This window comes from Arachis stenosperma, chromosome 7 (genome assembly GCF_014773155.1).
Source record: "Arachis stenosperma cultivar V10309 chromosome 7, arast.V10309.gnm1.PFL2, whole genome shotgun sequence".
NCBI classification, from domain to species: Eukaryota; Viridiplantae; Streptophyta; class Magnoliopsida; order Fabales; family Fabaceae; genus Arachis; species Arachis stenosperma.
Window position 1 is genome coordinate 36,298,452 of NC_080383.1, and position 24,176 is coordinate 36,322,627.

General features: G+C 31.4%; 1 protein-coding gene across 3 annotated transcripts; it reads left to right on the plus strand.

The window, feature by feature from the left end:
- The first annotated feature begins 15,909 nt into the window (after positions 1–15,909).
- LOC130941001 (membrane protein of ER body 2) lies at positions 15,910–22,052 on the plus strand. 3 transcript variants are annotated; one of them, XM_057869331.1, is made up of 8 exons: positions 15,910–16,473; positions 17,487–18,065; positions 18,166–18,369; positions 18,775–19,029; positions 19,107–19,445; positions 19,568–19,822; positions 20,081–20,142; positions 21,194–22,052. In XM_057869331.1, the coding sequence occupies exons 1-8, from the start codon at positions 16,050–16,052 to the stop codon at positions 21,647–21,649; spliced, it is 2,574 nt and encodes an 857-aa protein (XP_057725314.1). In that variant the 5' UTR covers positions 15,910–16,049; the 3' UTR covers positions 21,650–22,052. The 3 variants fall into 3 exon arrangements, with proteins under 3 accessions (XP_057725314.1, XP_057725316.1, XP_057725315.1); XM_057869333.1 differs by having other exon boundaries at positions 17,487–18,005; XM_057869332.1 differs by having other exon boundaries at positions 15,911–16,473; positions 19,110–19,445.
- Positions 22,053–24,176: the final 2,124 nt, after the last annotated feature.

The window sequence follows — 24,176 nt, forward strand, 5'->3', positions numbered from 1 at the left end:
GTCGGTTCTCGATCATGTCGGAATAGAATCCAGTGATTCTTTTGCGTCTGTCACTAACGCCCCACAATCGCGAGTTTGAAGCTCGTCACAGTCATTTAATCCTTGAATCCTACTCAGAATACCACAGACAAGGTTTAGACCTTCCGGATTCTCTTGAATGCCGCCATCAATTCTAGCTTATACCACGAAGATTCCGATTAAGGGATCCAAGAGATATCCACTCAATCTAAGGTAGAACGGAGGTGGTTGTCAGGCACACGTTCATAGGTGAGAATGATGATGAGTGTCACGGATCATCACATTTATCAAGTTGAGGAACAAGTGATATCTTATAACAAGAATAAGCCGAATTGAATAGAAGAACAATAGTAATTGCATTGATACTCGAGGTACAGCAGAGCTCCACACCTTAATCTATGGTGTGTAGAAACTCCACGGTTGAAAATACATAAGAACAAGGTCTAGGCATGGCCGAGAGGCCAGCCCCCAAAACGTGATCAAAAGATTCAAAGATCTAAAGATCTAAAGATCTCAAGATGAAAATACAATAGCAAAAGGTCCTATTTGTAGAGAACTAGTAGCCTAGGGTTTACAAAGATGAGTAAATGACATAAAAATCCACTTCCGAGCCCACTTGGTGTGTGCTTGCACTGAGCATTGAAGCTTTCATGTGTAGAGACTTTTCTTGGAGTTAAACACCAGCTTTTGTGCCAGTTTGGGCGTTTAACTCCCATTCTTGTGCCAGTTCTGGCGTTTAATGCCGGGCAGTTTTGAGTTGATTTGGAACGCCGGTTTGGGCCATCAAATCTCGAGCAAAGTATGGACTATTATATATTACTGGAAAGCCCAGGATGTCTACTTTCCAACGCAATTGAGAGCGCACCAATTGGGCTTCTGTAGCTCGAGAAAATCCATTTCGAGTGCAGGGAGGTCAGAATCTAACAGCATCTGCAGTCCTTTTCAGCCTCTGAATCAGATTTTTGCTCAGGTCCCTCAATTTCAGCCAGAAAATACCTGAAATCATAGAAAAATACACAAACTCATAGTAAAGTCCAGAAAAGTGGATTTTAACTAAAAACTAATAAAAATATAACTAAAACTAACTAAAACATACTAAAAACATACTAAAAATAATGCCAAAAAGCGTATAAATTATCCGCTCATCAGAAAGTAAAACCATGCAATTAATATGAATAAGTGGGTGAAGGATTGAATAAATCACTCAAACTAAGCACAAAATAACTCATGAAATATGGGTTTATCAACCTATATCTTGTATCTTGTGCATTAGTTTCGTGTGAACGTTTTGCGCTTCTGAAATTCTGTTTTTGAGCTCACTCATTCATCAGGCTTCTAGATTATATTATTTCTTTCTATATATAAATATTTATAAGCCTTAGAATTATCGTAACCTCTGATTAACCTTTGCCTTACGGCTAGAGGTAAAGCTTAGGGTAATTGGGGTGTTACATTTAGTGGTATCAGAGCAGTTCGTCCTCGTGAGCCTGAGGGATGGACCGATTGTGCTTCATTGCATACTGTGAGCGTTTGTCATGTATTAGGTCTTGTCGAATGATGAGAATTAGAGCTTTATGCACATGACGGTCTATTGATTAACGCCATTAGTCTTGCGTTGCGTAATTCCTGATATTAAGTTTGGCTGGCTTAATTCTAGTGAATTATGTATATGAAAGCACTGATGGGTTATCATAGATGATACACAAGTTTTGAGTAAGGTAAATCGCGGGTTTTGGGAACGTTAGAAACTATTTCTCGAGGTTGCTCAGTTATGTGCTTTGGATTCTGTTGGACGTCCTATAACTTATTGTTTCTTAACCTATCTTGATGTTCTTGTTGCCATTTCTTTTGGGAAGCAGTTTGGTGTTTTCAATCCTATTTTCTGTTCATATGCATTCTTCTTTGATCCTAAATTGCATATGCCAGTTGAATTCCTTGGTGTATCTGTCTTCCTCTGTTTGAACTCTTTTTCTTGATCCATGTAATTTTTCGACATGACTTTGAACTTGTCTTGATGCAGTGTGCCCTTTTTATGTCCTTACTCCTAGTCCCTCTTTTTTTTAAAGAAATGGTGATTCAGTTTTTCTCTTGATTGACTATATTTATAACCAATTTTCAAACTTTTATAAAAATTGCTTTTGATTTGATATACACCTATCTATATAAAACTTTGAAAATTCCTTATGCAATTTAAAAACTATTTATTTTTAATACCTCTCATGTTCTTTTACTAGTTTATGGAACTACACTTACTTTAAGTACAATTTGACTTTTCAAAATAATTTTATTACGGTTCCTATACGTAACTCTACTTGATTATGTACTTAGGTATTTTTAAATTCTTAAAGGAAAGGCTTTTCGCTTTTATCCTAGTTAGTTTTCGTTTGACAAATTGACTTTAATTTATCCTGATGCATTATTTATGCATTTGTTGTTCATTTGAAAATATTTGGTTCATACCTTTCCTCTCAAGTACGGGCTAGTTCTTTAAGCTTTTGTTTTTAACTAATTTTTTTCTTTTATGAACACCACCAGTAGTCTCAGTTTTTTTTCTCTTGTGAATTTCGTACTCCTCTAAGTTAGCTTGGATTTGTTTCTATCTAGTGTGTTATTTGTCCTCTTAATTGTCCTTTTTTAGTCAAAGGTTCCTTCTTGAAACTTCACTGTCGATTGAGTTGTCTTTCTTGATGAGTGTTGCATTCTTTTGGACTAATGGGAAGCTTGTTTGGTATTCCATGCTTCGTGGATCTTGTTTGAACTCCCTTAATTTAAGATCTTTTCTTGTTTGGTCTGATTTCTTTTTAGTACATCTTAATATTCTTTAATGTTCTTATGTGATGGCAATTTCAAGTGTATCCTTGGAGTTTTGATGTGAACTTTTAAAGCAAGCTTTGGATTCTTTTCTTAAGAAAGCTGAATCAATTTTTCTTGCTTAAGCTGCATCCATAGCTATTTTTTAAATTGACAAAGTTGTTTTGAAGTTGGTATGCACTATTTTAAATAAAGTTTTGAAACCGACTGCTAAGCAAAATTTTACCACGGAGTTTCCTTTTCTAAATAAAGTTTAACTTGTTCCATATTTGCTATAAAATTTCATACACGCTTGTTTGAATTTAAATTCCTGGACAAACTTTTGATTTTCTTACAACCTTGCCACAATATCAGTGTATACCTTTATCTGATTGAATACCTAAATGTCTTTCAGGATTTTCAAAAAATTGTTTTGGCCTTAACACAAATGACTTTCATTTTTCAAACCTCACCTATTCACTCTTTTACTTGCAAACTATTTAGACAAAATGCAATTTAGTTTCTTTTAACCATATTGCAGTTTTGATATATGTTTCTGTCACCCTTCTGTGAAATGCGAGTTACATACCTTTCTTTTAGCACATGAGATGATCTTCTTATAGTTTTTCATTTTTTTATGTATTCAAATGTATTATGTGTACTTAATCATAAATTTTAAACCTTGAGAGTGTCATCACTAGCTTTAGTTAACCTTCTTCTATGATTTCATACTTGTTAACTCAACTTGATTTAGTTCCAAACTACTGCCTTGCTTATCCTTTTTGTGTTCCTATCGGTTATCTCTGATTCAGGAGTCATCCTTGAGGTTGTTAAACTGAATTTCTTTCCAATACTCTTCATCGATTGTACATCCTTGTTTACTTGTAGATTCAGTTGTTCTCTCAAAACTCTTGCGGAGATTATCCTTATTGTTTGTCCTTCTTTTTCAAAATCTTTTATCTTTCTAAGTAAACTCGAGAATTGTTTTGATGTCACGTGCGATCTTTAGGTATAGTAATGCAATGTGTTAGTTCTTTAAGACCTGTTTGTGGATACGCAAGGTGAAACGGTAAGTGTGTAACGTTATGAGAAGTTGTGGGAGTTTTGTTTCTCGTGGAAGAGTCTGTGGATGTTAGGTTTGGGACCAGTTCGTGGAGTGGCGGCATATCGGTTGATGGGTACTGCTCAACACTGGTGGCAGGAGAAGTGCCGACTGTTTCTTTTGTGATTTTTACTTATGATTTTCAGTTTCTAACTGGTATGGTTTTGAACCATGTTGAAAAGGGTTTTAAAGGCTAACATGATTTTTAAATTTGGTTTGAAAACTTTTGGTTTAAATGTTTTGCTTTTGAAATTAAATCGAAACTCTTGGTCTGAATAATATGGTTTAAAGAGAAAGTGAGTTTTACGATTTTCTTGATTTGTGATTTGGTTTATAATTTATCTTATCAAAACGAGATTCAAATTGAAAGGTTTTGATTTAAGAACAAATGAATTTTTGATCCTTTTAAAAAAGCTTTCCTAATGAACTGATTTAGATTGAACTTGTTTTTACAGCTTTGCGAAATGTTACAAAAGCAATCTTTGGTTTTGAAACTACATCGGAAATTCTTGGTTTGGAGGATATTGTTTAAAAAGAAAAGTGAGTTCTCCGATTATGCTCATTTGTGAATTTGGTTTCCAAATTATCTTATCGAAAGGAATTTAAACTGAGAAGTTTTTATTTACGAACAACCATGATTTCAAGTAGTTGACTTTCGAGTAAACGATTTTTGGCTCTTTTGAAAAAGTTTTAACAATGAACTCATTTATATGGAACTTGATTTAAAGGTTTCAAAAAGTATTACAAAATTGGTAATTATTTTAAGAAAAACTTTGGATGCATAATGACGATAATCAGAGTGACGCAGCGGAAGGAGAAAGGGAACATCGACATGGTAGGGCGTTTTGATAGGGATATGTCACGTAACTCGGATTTTCGAGGGCGAAAATCTTTTTAAGGAGGGGAGGATGTAAGAATCCGCGTTTTCACGTAAACCGTTTTAATAAAATAATTATAGTTTCCGGAATATATTCAAAATTTAGAAGTTTTAATTTGAAAATATAACGGTGAAATTTGGTTTTAGTGAATTTTTCAGAGTCAAAAAATGTATTTTCTGAGAAAAATCGAGAAAAGTCGTGAACCAGCAGAACTGGTTTAAGTCTGTCCGAAGCTGTGTGTTTAGAAAAATAAGATTTTATAAAATTGGTTTATTGTTTTAAAAGGACAAAACTAATTTTTGAATTGAAAACCGGGCACTAATCTTAATGGTTTTGACCAAAAGTGGGCCAAACAAATCAAAAACGCTAACGGGTTGGACTGGGCCCAAACCGGGCCCAAGACCCAACATATATAAGCTCAATTAATGAGCTTTGAGCTCATTTTGACCTAACTTGAGAGAGGAGAGCCGCGGATTGAGAGAGGGGAGGTGGTGGTACTATTCATCATCACCTTCCGGAAGCCATAACTTGAGCTATGGACCTCCGATTGACAAGCCGTTTGTGGCCACGCAAAGCTCTCGACAAGATCTTCCTTTCTATCTAAAGAAATCTGGTAAGGGCTCGCACCTCACTCTCCAGTTTTGTGCCCTAGCAGTTCTGCATTTTTAAGTTTAGTTCTTGAGCAAGTTTTGTGGTTTTACTTGTTTAGGTGATCTCTAGTAGCGGGTAAATATTGGATTTTACCCCTAATCACGTTGGGTAAGGTAAGGTTTTACTAAATCCTTGTGTTTAGTTATTTTGTGTATCTTAGGTTTTGATGTTGGTATGTATATGTGATATTAGATTGAGTTTTGGTGTTTGTTGGAGTTGATTGAGGCTTTGGAGCAAGCTTGGTGGCTTCGTTTTGATGTTGGGAATGTTTTGGAAATCGGTCAAGGTAAGGTTTCGGTTTCCTTTATGTAATATATAATGTTCATGGACACTTAGGTTAGTGGCCCATAGGATAGGATTGAATTGGAAATGTGGTTGTTGTGGTATATGTATGATGAAGGTGATTGTTGAGGATTATTGGTGATAATGATGTATTATGATGTTGATTAATATTAGTTATTGTTTGATGATAAATTGTTGGAATTGATGAGGATTTATAGTGGTTGTTGAAGTTGGTTGGTTGATGATGCTTGATGAATTGATTTTTGTAAATGTTATTAAATAATGATATTGAGGTATGAGGTATATTGAATTTTGATGAGTGTTGAAGGGGTTGATAATTTGAGATATTAAAGTTGGATGTGGTATAGTTGAATGATGATGGAAGTAGTGAGAAGTCATGTTGATGTTAATAAGGTTAATGGAAATTTCGAAAATGTGAATTAGATTGGATTTAGAATTGTTGGATGGTTTAGAAGGTTATATGAGTGAGAAAATGGTTAAGGTAGTGTTTGTATGATTTTGGACTGTTTTGGTATGGTTGATATGTGATTGAATTGGTATTGGATTGAATTTTGGTTAAAATTGAGGTTATGTGGTTTTTGGTGAACTTTGTCTGATCATAACTTTCGCCTCGATTTTCAAAATCTGATGAAACTTATCTAGAAATAAAGATCTTCGAAAACTCTTTAAATTGATATAAAGTTTGAGAAAAATAAAGTTTTGTAGAGGGAGTTATGATTATTCAAAGTTGGTGTTGAAAATCTAAAATTCCGCAAAGTTGCAGAATTTCAGGATTTTCTGATATGTGCAGACGCACAGCCATGTGCGCATGCACAACTCTTCGAATAGTTAGACCTATGCGGGCGCACAGACCTGTGCATATGCACACGCAAGGGAAGACTTACTGTTTTGAGCACTGGCACGGCTGGTGCGCACGCACATCAATGAAGTATTACGACCTGTGCGGACGCATAGCCCTGTGCACAAGCACAAGTCAGGAAAGGTCATCTGTTGGGGGTGCTCGCACAGCTTGTGTGAGTGAGCAGACTTTATAAATTTTAGTACCTGTGCGTACGCACACCCTTGTGCGTACACACACTTTCAAAATCTTCCTGGGTGTGCGCACGCACACCTCTGTGCGAATGCACACACCCTGTTTCATAATTTTAAACTTTGCTTTCAACTATTTCACCTTCCAGACAAGGTTGTAAGCTTTTATAACACCACTTTAAGATCTTGGGCTTATCTTTGAGCATTGAAACATGGGAGAAGATCTTAGGAGTGTTTATTTGGGTTTTTAATTAAAAGTTTAGCGAACGGAGGCTTAGGTTTCTGGTGTATTGAGGATGAGTTAGTTGAGAGAGAAGGAAGAGTAGTGAACTTGATGATTACAGACGACGAATTAAGAAAGTGATGAACTGAGGGATTCAGAATGGAGAATCATGAATTGATGATGGTTGTGATGAGTCGAGGACTTGAAGAGAAATGATGATCTTGATGGATGTTGAGAGTGTGCCAGGCACTATATCTTTGGGTTAAGTACGATGAGAACTTAAAGAGGAATGATGATCTTGTTGAATGTGGAAAGTGTGCCAGACACTATATCCTTGGGTTAAGTATGATTGTGTGCAGGGTATTATGTACCTGGAATTGAATTATGATTGATAATCTTTTCTGCTGCAAGAGTGTGCCAGGCACTATATCCTTGGGTTATGCATGCAAGTGTGCCCGGCACTATATCCGTGGGTCAGTAGAGTGTGCCCGGCACTATATCCGTGGGTGCGGCAGAAAAGCTACATCCGAAAGGATGTGTCAGGTTGGCATTTATAGACCGACAAGTGATATCACAAGCCAAATAGGATAGACATTCATCATACGCATCCTCTATATGCTTGCTTGCTTTGCTTACTTGAGTTTGCCTAATTGTATAACATGCCTAATTGCTTCTTGAACTATTTGCTGTATATGAATATTATCTGTGTTTTATTTGCTTGCATTAATTGTGTTTGACTGGTGCTTAGGAGGTTAGGTAGGCGGTGGCGATGGGATCGCACGGAGGTTATGTTGGCGAAGGCTGTGGGATACAGCGGTGTGAAGTATTAGTTAGAACTCCTCTAAGTTAGATAACCCAGTTTATGGTTTAAGTTTTTTATTTATTTATATCATTAAGCTTGAATATCCGTATGTGATGTGGAGTTCTAGGATTGCATTCGGTGTCCCGGGGCCTTACATCTTACATCATTGGGCACTGTTACCATACTGAGAACCTCCATTTCTCATTCCATACTTTGTTGTTGTTTTTCAGATGCAGGTCGTAATCTACTTCAGTGAGATTGTGGATATGGTGATAGAGCGGAGCATGGTTTGTTCCTTGTTTATTTCTGTTTTACTTGCGTCATAGTATTCTCTCACCTTTTGTATATTTATCTTTATGGCCTTAGAGGCTTACTTGAGAGATAGGATGTATAAGCTGTTTTGATCCTAAAACTCTGTATCTCTCTATTTGTAACTAGTTGGCTTAAACTCCGCAAGCTGCGGCGAATTTCCTATGTCTATATTACTATATCTATACATCTGTTCTATTCTCTTGCACCTATATCTTATATCTTGTGCGTTAGTTTCGTGTGAATGAAATTCTGTTTTTGAGCTCTCTCCTTCATCAGGCTTCTAGATTATATTATTTCTTTCTATATATAAATATGTATAAGCCTTAGAATTGTCGTAACCTCTTATTAACCTTTGCCTTACGGCTAGAGGTAAAGTTTAGGGTAATTGGGGTGTTACAACCTGCACCACCACAAAGACCCAAGCTACCCACAATTAGACCTACAAATCCAGTGGCTCTAGCACCACCATCGAGGGCACCAACAACACCTTCTATCACAGTAACAAGACCAACTGTCAGTCTTGAAACAATGAGAGCAGCAATTAGTGCAACAACATTTAGGTTCATGCAATTTATGCCTACACCAACTTTGGGACAATAACCAAAAGGTGGACCTAAGGCCTCAGTCCTAGATAGCAAACGAAACTAAAATGTTCTTGGTCTTTGTTAGATTGGTTTTTTGTGTGTTTTGAATTACAACTTCATCTACACTTTGGGTTTAGGATTTCTTTTGATATATGTCTTTTGTTTTTATTTTCATGTTGCTATTATTTTGTCAAACTCTATGCACCACTGAATCTATATATTGTTAAAACAGTATCAAATTCACCTGAAATCTATGTTTCTAATGTTATGTTACTAATGCAAACTATGTTACATTCAGCAATACAAGTTTAGCAATGAAATTTAGTAGGCAACAATAAACTAATCTTTCATTCATATGAAACAACAAATACAAGTTCAGCAATGATCATGATAAATAGCACCATTACAATTCTAATATCTTTTGGTTGCAACACTGAGTAATGAAATTAAGTTCACAACTACATTCAAAACAACCCCAATTACAATACCCAGTAGCTAGGTGTCTATCCTCTTCAAATGCTCCTCAACAATACTTGACCTCATACCTACATGCCTTATCTTTATGTCCTTGTCTAAGCTTTTCATCCTTTCACTGACTCCAATTTTCAATCTCCTCTTCCACTTCATCAGCCCAAATAAAATACTCACATCTTGTTCATTTTCTGTCAGAAAAATTAGAGAGAAACGATTTAATAATGTAGAAAAATTATAACATCTTTCTTAACATGCTTCAATCAATACCATAGAAGCTTCATACCTGCCAAGATGGACAATGAAAGAAGCTTCATCTAGGGTTTGCAACAGTTTTCAACTTCAGCATTACAATCTCATCATGGCAGAAGCAAGTTCCATGAAAGGATTTTCCCCTTCGTCTATTGCGTACCTCGTAGTTTTTATCGTACATAGAAGCATTGTTTTCGGTCGACAACGAGTCCTTACCCATTCTTTCTCTATCGGTGGCAATGTTTGGAGCAGAGCCAAATTTTTCAATTTGGGAATTCAGGATTCACCATTATAGACGACGATGATTTCATACACACACCGTATATTTAATCCTCCATGTAAGTATTTAATGTGCCACATAGGCATCTCCGTTAATGTCCAAAGTTAATTGTTAACGTTCAATCCAATTTGTCAAATGAAAAAGAAATATTAAGAGTCATTTTGTCAAAAATAAATGTTAGAGTTCATTTTGTCAAACATAGAATTTGTTGGGGTCCAAAATAATAATTTAATCTATTTTAAAATAAATTAATTTTTTACAAAAAACTACTTTAATAACATAATATTTAATCAGTTTATTTCAAAACTAAATCTTATAAAATATATAAGTATAATATATTATCATTATTACTGATTTTCTTATGTAACAAAAAAAAACTGAAAAAGATCATGTTACAAAAAGAATAATAACATTACTCAATAAAACACAATGTATAATAATCATATAATATTATAGGTCTTTAATAGTTATAAATGTATTTTCAATCCAATTTGTTGCATGACAAAAAATATTAAACTTTGGCATATACCGTTATATGATATTTATCCTTTCTTTTGAATTCAAATAAATGAAATAAAAGAAGGAACCGTGGCTATCTTTTAATTAAAATCTCAAAAACAAGAACCATGAAAAAATGGTCCTAAGGTCACAAATAAAATTTTATGCAAACAGTATATACCAATTAAATTTTTTTATTTTTGAATACCTTTAGATATTTCTGATGGAATGAGACAATATATATATATTATTACAGTAGATCCAAATTAAATTTTGCCAAAAGGTAAAACTTTATCAAATTTGAGTCTAAAACAATTAATCCATGAGGTGAAACAAATTGTTGCATGTATGAATAAAAAAATTCCAAATTCAAAGAAAATAATGCACGTCAATTGAGATAAATTAATTAGTTCTCAATGATTTAATCATAAATAGTTCTGATACATTTATTAAAAATTTTAAAATTTTTTTGAGAGTACAAAAGCGTACCTAAATTTATGAGTATGATTAGAAGAATTTAATTTTTTGATATTTTTCAACTAAAATCTTTTGTATTTTTAATAGGATTAAATCACAACTCCTTTGAAAAAAAAAAGAATTACAAAGACAATTTTGCTGTATTAGAAATCAAAATTCTGAAATTACTATTTATATTTGAATGTGACACTCGTTAAGTCTTAAAATTCAAATAAAATAATATTTTTAATTTTATTCTCATTTAATTTCAAATAAAAAATAATATTGACTTATTTAATATAGTATTTATGACAATAAATAAAATCATAATTATATAAATCATTTAATATAAAATAACTTAATTTGTAATTATAATTAATATATATATTATTCATAAATAAATTAAAAAATAATAATTTTCCAATATAACTTATGAAAATATGAAATTTTTTTAAGTTACAATCTAACTTTATTTTTGTTATTTTTATGTTTCTGAATTTTTTATGTTGTAGTTTGACCAAGTCAAAGTTTTTAACTCATCTTCGAATATCTCAAATAATCTATACTTATTAATAAAATACTAAAATTAATTTATATTTCCTACCAAAATTTAACAAACACTTAATAAATCTTTGAATTTTTCAAAAATTTATTAATTAATTAATGACAAACTTTTAAATAGAATTTAAATCTATAAATAGTTAGTTCTTAGCCTATTTGATTTAAAAATATCGTAGAAAACTATAATAATAATAATAATAATAATAATAATAATAATAATAATAATAATAAATTTTAAATATCATATAAACATTTATTTCAGAAAAAAAATTATAAAACACCACATTATTTTTAACAAAAAAGGAAACTAATATCTCATTATTATTTATTACAACTAGACTTAGTAATAAAGAAAAAAAAACTAACCATGAACAAAAGGATAAAGATTGAAATAGAAAAAAAATTAATTGAATAAAAAATAAAAAATAAAAATAATATATTAAAATTAAATACAAATTAAAAAAATATTTTATTTTTTATCTAATTTCTTCCTGCAATAAAAAATGAACTGACTCAACCTAATTTATCTAATATCCATTCACACTATAGTTTAGAAATTGAATCAAAGATAATCACTCAACTTTTTACTCATTTTTCTGATATAATAAGAGAGGAACTCACTCAACCTTATTTGTCCACAATATAATTTTATTATAAAATTAAAAAATGCTTTGGCACTCCTCTAATCTCTCTATAACAATTATAATAGTAGTTTATAAGGTATTCTTGATATCTTATAGATTAAAATAAAGAAAACTCTAATTCTATTAACATAAAGTCTAATCTACTAACTAAATAAATAAAAAATATATAAAATTAAACTAAACATTCTAATACTTAAAAATATAAAATAATAACTAAATAATATTTAACTCTTCATGTCACAATATTTGAAATATATAGACTTGCATAATGTGTGAAAATCTAACACCATAAATTTTGTACATGATCTTTTAGATAATTAAAATGATAATAGAAAAGTTTCTGATTTTATAATTAGTTCTAAAATAATTTATATAACCTTTAGAACAAAAAATCATATCATAATAAATTCTATAATATAATACAATGATATAATATAATGAAAACTAATTCTAACAATCTAATATATATATATATATATATATATATATATATATATATATATATATATATATATATATATATATATATATATATATATATGATTTTGATAAATGAGCTAAATTTTTTAAAAAATTAACCTATAAATACAAAAGTAATTAATATATCGACACTCAAACAAAATTTGACTCATACATTCTGCTTCACTAAAAATATTTCTTCTCTCTACAATCATTTGTGTAAGTTAAAGAACATAAATTATAAAAAAAATTAAAATAAATCCAAGTACTTTTGCAACAATTCCGCTTAATTAATATCATTGAATAATATAAATTGATTTCACAACTTATAATTTCATTTTTAAAATTCAAAAATTATAAAAATATAATATATAGGTTATTTTACTATAACATAAAATATATAAAAATAAAATAATATTAATAAACAAAGTTAATGACAAAGGAATAATATGATAATTTTTTTTAGGAAAAAAAATTTAATAATAATATTAAATTAATTAATTGAAAAATAATATTAATAAAGATTATTTATTATTAATATTAATTAGAAGATAATACTAATAGAGACTGTTAAATGCAGAGAGATAATTGAAAAAAGATAAATTAAAAAATATACAAAATTATAATTTAAAAAAGCTTACGTGACAATAAATTAATTAATGAAATGTCTCTCTTTAAATATGATAAAATTTATATATCAATTTTTGTATAGACAAAATAGAGTTTAGAGATAGCACATTTTTAGAAATCACTTCAAGGATACCAAATCTAAAAAAGAAAAGAGAAATGTTCAAAGACCATTAGATGTTATTATTTTTGTGATCATTTTTAATTTTTAATTTAATTTTTTTAGTCTAATAACTAATATTTTTTTATAATAATATTACAGGAATATAAATCTTTTGAAATTACGTTGGTTTTGTTTTGATATTATAGATTATGATAGAAAAGATTTATAGAATCAAACTATTTTTACAAAAGATTATAGGGGACAAAAGTCTCCGTCGGCTGAGAAGAGCGATGTCTTCGTAGATAAAAAAATTCAAATAATAAGCTGTTTAGTTATTATTATTTTTATATGAAATAGTTTAATTTTTATTAATAATTTATTTTAACATTTATTATCTAAAATTTAAAAGAATTTAATTTATATACTTTTATATTTTGATTAGATGTTAAGTTTGTTTTACAAATAAAAATAATTAATTATTATATTTATTATTTAAAAATAATAATTTTTCCCTCTCGCTATATATATATATAATTAGATATTAGTATTAAAAAATTTATATTGATAGTTATAAAATTAAATCAAAATTAATTTTTTTGAAATAATTGAATCTTGATTCTAATTATTAATCACAATATTAGCATTCTCTCTAAATTATATGTAATAAATATTTGAAGAAAGAGAAAAAAATATAAATTAAAAAGATAAGTGATGAAATTTAAAATTAAATAAAAAACTAAAAAATATACTAATAATAATAGCAATAATATATTTTTTGTGAATAATATTACTAAATTTTTTTAATTATATTATTTTATTAATTTTATTTTTTTAGAATAGATAGAAAGATAGAAAGTAGCAGAAAAAGAGAGAAAAAAAGGAGAGAAATATAAAGAAGAAGATAGAGAGATGAAGTTTGTTAAATTTAGAAAAAAACTTATTTTAATTGTAATGAAAGAATATCTCATAACATATTTTAGTTTGTCAAATTGGTAACATAAAATATAAATTATATATAAAGTGAGAATGATAGAGAGAAATAGAGAAGGAGAGAGATGTAGATGAAAGGATGGAGGAATAGAACTTACTAATTTTAAAGGAAAATATTTTATCTTAATTTTAATGAGGAAATGTTATGTGATACATTGTGGTATAATTTAGAAACAAAAGGTATAATTAATATTTTATTGTATATATATTATTTTTTTCTTTTCTGCAAGTTTATATACTAGTCATTCTATAAACATTTCATGATAACTAAAAATCTTTAAGAGTAAAATTATAAAAAAATAATTTATTTAAAATGAAAGTAATATGATTAAGTGTAATTTACTTAGATGCGATTAAAAAATAATTGAATACTATGTATAGTAAAAAATTGATATTATTGAAGGATAAAATTAAAATTTATTTCTATGTATCATTTTTGTCTCCAACGTTTTCGTCCTATTTAAGTCCCTAACGTTTCAAAATCGTCTCAATTTTGTCCCGCCATCAATTCTGTTAACGGATCCCTAACGGCAGGACAACATTAAGTCAGTTTCGAAACGTTAGGGACTTAAATAGGACGATTGAAACGTTAGGGACAATTTTGAGACTTACCCCAAACATTGAGAACGAAAACGATACTTTACTCTATAATATAATTATATCTTAATTTCAATTTTAATTTTAATTGTAATTAAAAAGTGTCATGTTGCACATTTTTATTGTCAAAATTATAATTAGTCATTGATAATGATATATAAATCAGATAGAGTAGGTAAAGAAATGAGAGAGATAGAAAAATGATCAAAGAAAGAGAGAATGATGAGAGAATTCTTTAATTTTAAAAGAAAAGATTGTCCACACTTTTAAATATTAATTATTAATTAATTATTAAAAATAATAAATTTTGACAATTCTCTAATATTTTTCAAAGTATCGATTATGTCATATGTGCATTAAAATTAGCTATTAAAATCTATTATTAGTATAAAATATATATTAGAAACAAATATATATTGCAAAATAAATTAAACCATATATATATATTATACACAAAGATATTAGTAATTGATTCTAATAGATGATTTTAGTATACGAATAACATTTTTAATTAAGTATATATCTAAATAGGATATATTAAATAGGGAATAGATCTTCTTAATTATTAAAACAAAAAGAGAGTGTAAAATGTAATCTCTAACTCTTCGTTATTCTCTCTCATATTTATTTTTAATTCTACTTATAAAATTAATGATATAAAATTATACTTTACTCTCTCTATTATTAAAAAAAATTAAGAAAATTCATTCCCTATTGTACATGTAGCTGTAGTTGTAGATACTAAAAAGCAACTTCGTTAACAAACTATTTCCCTCCTATTAGTTAAAAAAAAAAAAAAAAAAAAAAACAGGGACTATGGGACCAATTATTGTGTCTTTCTTTCAGATTCTTTTCCATTATTCAGAAAATTCTTTCCATCTTACTGAACTTTACTTTATTTTGCTTTGCAATGTTCTATTATAAGTACAGGGAGCGATCCAAACTGGTCGCTTTCATCTCCATTTCAGACACACAGAATATTACACACTGTTCAGATTCCCAAGGTACATCTTTCAGAATTAAGACCTATTTTTTATTATTACTTTTATTTAATCAAATAACCAATACAACATATATTATATTAGTACTCTATGATCATTTTCAGCCCCCAAAAAAAGGATTTTTTAATCAAATGAACCAATCAATTTTAAGCACAAGTTTTTTCTCCATCATAAATTGTCTTTGATAGGCCATTTTGAGGAGAAAGTCACAATCTTCCAAAGTTGGTGGGGTTGGTGTAGTGATTTAAATGCGTTGTATTGAATATCTGTAAGTTTCAATTATCAATCAATGATAAGAAATTAAGAACAAAGAAGCATAAATAAGCCCCACATAACAAAACCTACTTTTGCTTCTCCCAAAAGATAAAGCCTTGTCATTGTTTTTGTGTCTCTTAACTTTCTGCTCCTGTCAGAATCAATGGAACACGAGCAGTATCATTGTACACAGCATGAACATAAACAACAAGAACCAGAAGTAGTAGCAGAAGTTGAAGAATTGGAAGAAGAAGAAGAAGAAGATGGTGGTTTGGAGAGACGGAAGTTCTTTCCAAAGAGCAAGGATATCTCATCATTTTCTTCTTATTCTAATGGTGGTGGCAATGGTGTTGAGCATAGTAAAGGGGTCTTCTCTGTGGTCAACGGCACAGATGGATCTCATATTCATAAAGAAGAGGAACAAGAAGAAGATGGTGAGAATGGAAATCATTTGAAGAATGATGAAGCAGATTCTGAAGCTGTTGGGCTCGGGATAGTTGCTGAAATTGTAGGAGCTGCTGCTGCTGCAACAAATGGTGATTCTGGATCCCACAAAATTAACAGTGTTTACTTTGACAAACAACAAGGTACTATAATTCCTGTAACTGTAACATCAGTTATTCCCAGAGAAACACTGTTGTATTGTGTTCATATTTTCAGTGTGTTAATAGCAATAACATTAGTCCTAGTTTCATTGATCTGAAGTTCTAGTTGTTTTCTAATTGGGGAAGTTGTTTAGAGAAACGCAATTCATATTGGTGTTCTAAACCTAATAGCTAGAATCTCGATTTAACTCTTAAAATCTTCTGATATTACGACTTTAAATGAGTTAATTGACTTTACAAAATTTGTACTAAGTTTGACAATTTTACGATTTAAATCTTGTTACAATTTCTATTTTACATACTAACTTACGTTTTTTATTTCAGGTAAAATCTCAATTTTTCTTTACTTACTTGTAAATAAGGACATCTAGAATATAGAAAACTTATTCTGAATTAGCCAACTAATATGACAGATTTTCAGCCTATGGCATCTCTTGGGTCTAAAATCATTTTCTTTATCAAACATCTAGCGATGTTTTTTTTTTTTTTCCCTCTCTTGACTTGTAGTGTATATTTCATCAATTTTTCATGGATGAAGGAATGTGGAAATGCCACCACTGTACATGGACCAAGTGGTTCGACAGTCCTTGGACTGTGCCTATTTCCAACCTTAATGAGTACCCTGACTTGCTGATGAATCTCAAAACTTTGACTGGACATGGACTAGGTTTTGATTGTGAAACTAAAGGTCAGTAGCTGGCAAGATATGTAGAGTACACAGTCAGCAGTTCTCGATGCCATAATAAGATAGATTCTCTGTATCGACTTGCCGGGACCTTGAAGCGACTTCTATCCATATTTCGCTGAATGACATGATTGGAGTTTCAGTTCTTTGTTTCCTTGAAACCTTTGTTGTTGTTAGAATGTCCTGAAAATGCAAATTTTGACATTGTTTTAGTTTCTTAGACATGTTGTTGACTTTTGTCATTTGGTACTTTTGTATGTTTTTTAACAATTCAGTTTAAATTTTAGTCTAAAACTGTTGCAAATTGCAGGTAATGAAGTTAATGGATCTAAAAACGGTGACCATGCTGGACTAGTTCTTCCAAAAAATCATGTGGAAGAAGATGCAGTCATTCCCAATGGTATATCCGACGAAGTCAACAATGGATACACAAAAACTGCGGATGACAAAGTCCCTACCAGTTCATCTGAATCACAAGCTACATATGTCACAAAATTTGATGATAAAGAAACTAATGAAAAGGAAGATCCTAAGATCAAAGAAGAAATTGACCAACTGAAAGATTATGATGTTGAAGCTGTATTGGAAAAACAAGAGACACATGACTTGTTTTGTCCTAATTGCCATTCTTGCATTACTAAAAGGGTTATCCTCAAGAAAAGGAAAAGGACTGTTCCTAATTTAGAAAACAAGGCAGAGTGTCATAACTTGGTCGATACAGTTAGCTCTAAGCCGGTCGAAAGTGTTGCACAAGAAGTCAACCAAGGAGATCAACCAAATGCAACAACTGAAATTGTTAGTGAAGAGCAACCTGATGATAATTATAATGGTGAAAGAGAACCAGAAGTGTTTAGATGTTTATCATGCTTCAGTTTCTTCATTCCTAGTGGTGACATATGTTCATTTTAAGTGTGGTCTTTTAATATCTTGCATGATATGTGATGATTATAAGCCTATCATCTATGTGAAGTTAATGATGTCATTCACAGGAAGATGCTTCAATCTGTTCCGCAATGTTGGTAGCGCCCGCGAGCATGTTACTCCCCAAAATTATACGAGTATACCTTCATCCGAGTCGCAAAATCTTTCGAGTATACCTGCATCCAATTCACAAAATTCTTCAAATGTGTCAACAAGCTCCAAATCAAATTGGCTATTCTCTCTATTTACCCCAAATAAAGGGAAAATAACTAGTAAGCAAGGCTTTCATTCATCTTTTTTAATTATATTTCAGTTCTTATTTGAGATCTGCAGCTACAGGGTTTGCTCACTATGATTCTTAAAGAAACTTTTACACTGACACATGAATAACATTGAATGAGGCAATTTCTACACACATTTACTATTCAGACTTGTACAGATATGACAAATTGTTTCATGAAGCATAGTATAAAACCTAGAATTATCTGTTCTCCTTGTGATTTAATTTCCTTTTCTTCACTCTTATCAGAAACTCTTATATTTCTACCGAGAGATACTAGAAATTTGTGCACTTAGCTTGCAGTGTTTTCACTCAAGACTGATTTATTTTGAAAAAGAAAAAATAATAATTCTTTCTTACTTCAATTAAATTGCTTGCATTTTTTATGCATTTGAAGGTGATGCTTCCATTGAACATTCTAGAACTACTCGCACCGAGCAGCATCACTCAACGCCGGCTACCTCCAATATACAAACTTCCTCTGTAAATGGTCTTCCAGAAGCTCCAGTTGCGGATACAGCTTCGGCTGCGAAAACTGAACCGTGGACTGAAAATAGCATCAAGTCCAATACTGTATCAGGGAACAAGCGATCGACTGATAAAAAATTGATTGATTCATTGTTTCAGAATGATTTGTCATCTGTAGAATCTGGTATACTATATTGTTAATTCTGTTACTTCATTCCTTATTCAATGTAGTGATGCTCACTTCACTTAATAACTCTGAAGCAGATAGTACCTTGCCAGTGAGCTTTTCGGAACATGATAGTGTTTCGGTAGCAGCAGCTGCTACTGAAATACATCTTAATGGTAGAGAACCAGCTAAAGATCCCATTCTGAATTCTTATGATGGGAAGCCTAAATTTCCGGATCCTACAACATTGTTGACTCCATTGCTGGATAAGTCACCAAGAGAAGTAGCTAGTTATTCTTCTCCGAGGCAAGGAACACAAGCACTGGTTCAATCGATTGCCAGTGATGTAGCTAGTTACAATCAAGGTTCTGCAATTGATGCTATAATTCCATCAAAACAAGATCCTATATTAAATGGGAAAGAAAATAATAAGGGTATGTACATTAAATACATTATCATTGGTTAGTCATCAATTTCAATTGTTTCTTGCTTATTGGAGTTTCCTACAAGAACTCTTACAGTTTTGCTTACCATAATTGTTATTATTATGGTACAGGTGGTGGTGATGTGACAGTAGTTGTTGACCAAGAAGCAGTTGAATTCACAACATCTTGGACAGAAGATCATGCTCCAGTTGAAGCTGCGATTATTGCTGACTCGCATACCACAAGCCTTGGTGAACAAGAAATGGCTGAAATTGGTGAACCGAAAGAATGGGAAATACTCAAAAGTATTGTCTATGGTGGTTTAGTTGAATCAATAACTAGTCTTGGAATTGTGACATCTGCAGTTGGTTCTGGTACTGCCCCGTGTAAGTGATCGCGTCCGAACCTTCCCTTTTCAAGAGTGAAGATCAGTTAATACTTTAGTATTTTGGAATAGATTAATAGAGATTTGTATAGGAATTAAAGCTTGTTCTTCTTAGAAAGAAACAGAAAAAAATATATAAGGTTAGCTGAACTGCTAGGATTATTACTATCCACACTTATGAAGGTTAATGCAAATTTGTGATTTTTTACTTCAAATTCTGAAAGCTGATGAATTTAGTTAATTTTTGTGTATGTTGCAGTGAATATCATTGCACTGGGATTGGCAAATCTGGTTGGTGGACTTGTCATCCTTGGTAACAATGTAAGTGGCCTTAATAAAATTTACATGCTTCCGTGCTCTTTCTCTCTCTCTTTTCATAATCCTGACATTAAATTTCGTTAGCCATCGTCAACAATTACTTTTTTATTGTCTAATTAGTATCTTTGCACCACATTTCATCAGAAAAAAAAAAGAAAATAAATAAAGTAAAAAGTTCTGCACCATATATGATCTAGTAGTTGAAATGATGTGTTAGAAGTAGTATGTATTGAAAATAAATAAAGCAATTCTTCTTTCCTCGATATATGTATTGTCTCTCCCAAAAACCTAAGTTGTTGGTAAGGTTTTATATCTAATACAACTCCTAGCATAAGAAAGTATAAATAACATTTAAAACTGAATAAAGTAAACAAATTTAGGATTCCGGTTAAAATTTAATATTTAGGATTTAAAATTAAGGGTTTAGAATTTAGGTCATCGGATTTAATGTTTAGGGTTTAGGATTAGGATTTGGAAGTTTAGGATGGCCGCCGGGGGGGGGGGGGGGTGATCGGCAGCGGTAGGAGGTGGTGGGTGGATGAAATTATGGTGTTAGGAGAAAGAAGTGAAAAATATAAAAATGTAATTTTCAAGAAAAGTAGTAGTTTTTATTTTTGTTTTCCTTTGGTTTTATTGATTTTTTTTTTTTTACTGTTATGATATGAATTGAATTCAACACTTAAAAATCTAAAAAAAGACTTGGTCGTAAGAGGAAGTTTTAGATGTAAGATCAGTTGTATGCCTCTATCCGAAAGACTAACCTTTTTTTTAAAGAAGTGGTGATTCATGCATATATCACGTAATTAATCTTAATTATTCTAAGGTAAAAACTTGCATGTAGTTGTCTCCATGGGAAGTTGATATTTGAAAATTATTAGATGATTTGACAAATTTAACTAAATTATCATCTAACTGCTCTCAACTATGAATTTCACATGAAGAGTGTTCACCTTAATCTAATGCTACTTCAAACCATGATGTCATGTCTTGGCTTTGGATTTTCAATCCTATTCTATTTCCATCCACTTAACCAATAATTTATTCTTGTCCTCAGCTTTGGGAATTGAAAGATGATCACTCCGGATCCGGAACAAACCAAATGGAGATAAACGATCGATATCAAGAACTACTCGGACGTAGATCAAACTTCTTGCTTCATGTTGTAGTGGCTGTTCTATCATTCCTAATCTTTGGTTCTATCCCCATCATCGTCTATGGTGTCCTGATCAACAAGAACTACTATACCGAAGTGAAGCTCGCGGCAGTTGTAACCGCTTCGCTTCTATGCGTGATTCTTCTTGCCATTGGCAAAGTTTACACCAAACCACAACCAAAAGCCTACATTAAAACTGCATCATACTATGTTACTATGGCGCTTGTGGTCTCAGGGATTTCTTACATAGTAGGCAACCTAGTCCAGGATCTACTGGAGAAACTCACTCACTCAGATTCAGGTTTTGCAATTGCCATGTCAAATGCAGATACTAAAACAGCATGGATGTCTTACTGAAGCACTGGGAAGAAGTTGGAACATTTTTGGAAGTTACTGGAGCATTTTTCTCATGGGTTCTTCAAACATAAATGTTTGGTAACCAAAGAAAATCAGTAAAAAACAATCATAACTTGTTTTATTTAATATTCATTAATTATAGTGATAATTAATGAATACTAAATAAGATAAATTTTGCCTGTTTTTTTTGTCTTTCTAGTATTACCGGATCTTTAAAACATGTGTTCCCTAAAGGGAAATAGTTAGGAATAAATTGCCTGTGTTAAGGGGTAACATATCAAAGTTCAAACAATTTTGTTTTCATGTCTTGGACTTATATTAAGAGAATTCAATAACATCTTTGTTCCCCATATTCACTATTGTCAATGTATGCATCACCTTGTTAGCTTTAATTTGTAATGGCACAGGGTTTTTGAATATTATTTGATTACTAATATTGTAAATGAAAATATTAAAATCTTTAATTTTGAACAGGATATTTTCGCATAGATTATGTGATTAAAAAATGGATGACCATAAGACTAAAATTTATTTCTATTTTAATCATATTTAATTGAAGATTAAACAGAAAGGGAAGAAACAAAAATTCAATTTAGATCATTTAAATTTCAATAAACAAAGCCTATCAATAAATGAGAGTGGATCATCTCCAGTAAAAAACATTGGATGATATCCAGTGTTTAATCTAACTTTTTATTATTTTTTTTCCTATTTAATTTTGGTCTCACTTAAAAAATTAAAGGTGAAAGATCACACTTTATTCTTTCTAAGTGTTTTTTTCACTGTAAAGAATCCATTTCCTCAATAAACAAAGCCTGTCGTTGATTTATTTATGGTTAATTTATCCGAGCAATACAATCAGAAAAGTTATCATTAGAATAATAAAATCACCATCAACAAAAGATAACTAAGAGTCCAGAACAGCCAAACTTTCTATTCCTTTTTCTTATATTAATGTTTAGTCTTTTGGGTCAATTTACTTATATAAAATAATTTAAGAGATAATATTTAAAACGGTTTTTGAAATTTTCAATTCAAGTCAAATTAGTTCTTTAATCTTTCAAATGGTTAAATATATTTTTTATTCTCAAAAATGAAAATGTCCGTGTTCTTGTGTGGATAAACTTTTGAGGTATAATTCGTCTCTTGGGCTGTTGTAATACGCCTTTTTTTAATGGAGTGAGAATAACTCAAACGTCGAAAAACACAATAAGTGGGTAACCTACAAAAGACACTCCGATGCTTAAGTCAGTAAGTATTTAAGAGGTATAAGAACTCTGATTATAGAATGTTAAACATGAAATAGAACTTATCATGTGTGTGTAATAATTCTATGAATATAGAATATTAGACATGAAATAGAACTTATCATGTGGAATGTCGTCCTTTTGAGATATAGAAATTGGTGCCTTTAAAAGCATAGGGTTGATTAATAGAGTTGATGTTATGACCGTTAATCATTAAGTCAGAATAATGGTTATTAAGATAGTCTGTTACAAACTTAGAATGAAGACAAATAAAGTCGAGTTATGACTCATAATGCACAATAAAGATCGAGATATAAGGTGACGGAATTCGATAGTCCAAAAATCACTAGACATTTTAATGATGTGTGCAATTAAGTGTCAAGTTGACAATTTTTTTTGGGTCGTGGGTAGCAGCAACTCGACCTGACAGATACCCGAAGCCCACCCACCCGGTTCACATCTGGAAGACGTCTTCTTCGCCAAACACCATAGTCGGCTGCGCTGCATTCCTCATCTTCAACCAAGCTTCGCCTTTCGTACTGGATCTTCCAATAATCTCTTCACGCTGCTGGTTGCTCAAATTTTGTCGTCACGTGCTTCGCCGTGATTTGACAGCTCTTCCTTCTCCAACTGCTGCGCCGCGCTTGCACTTCACGAGCCCGTTCGATGACTCCTGATTGGGTCGAGGTATGCTTCTCTGCTCTATGATGGTAATGTTGCTGCGGTTGTTCATCGTATCCACTCTCCGCCTCTGAAGGTACAGTTCTTGTCTCCCTTCGCAGTTCACCACTTCTCACCGGTTCGAGTGTGGCACCAGGAGCTCTCCTTCATCGAAAGTGAAGGCTCTCCCAAATGTGGAACTTGTTGCTACAATAATAGAGAAGGGCGGCACCGCCAGCCGCCAGAGAGAAAGCCACCAAAGATGTTGGCAATTTGTTTAACGATGTCATTCAAGTTGAAGGGCCCAATTGCAAAAAACGACACCATATTGTGTTCCAAACACAAATAAAGTAGCGGCGAAAAAGAAGAAGAGCATCAATGGTCGCCCCACAATTCCAAGTACAACATAATGATTCTAACTATCATCTCCAATATGATACTAACGATGGCTTCGAAATAATCTTTTTTCCAAAACAATGATCCAACTATCATCTCAAATTGAATCCTTATTGACATTTTGTGGCCTGCATTATATATAATTTAAATTCAATATGTAGATTATGGTCAATGACCTTTTCTTCCACTCAACTTTTAATTTTTCCAAATCTTACTGATATAAT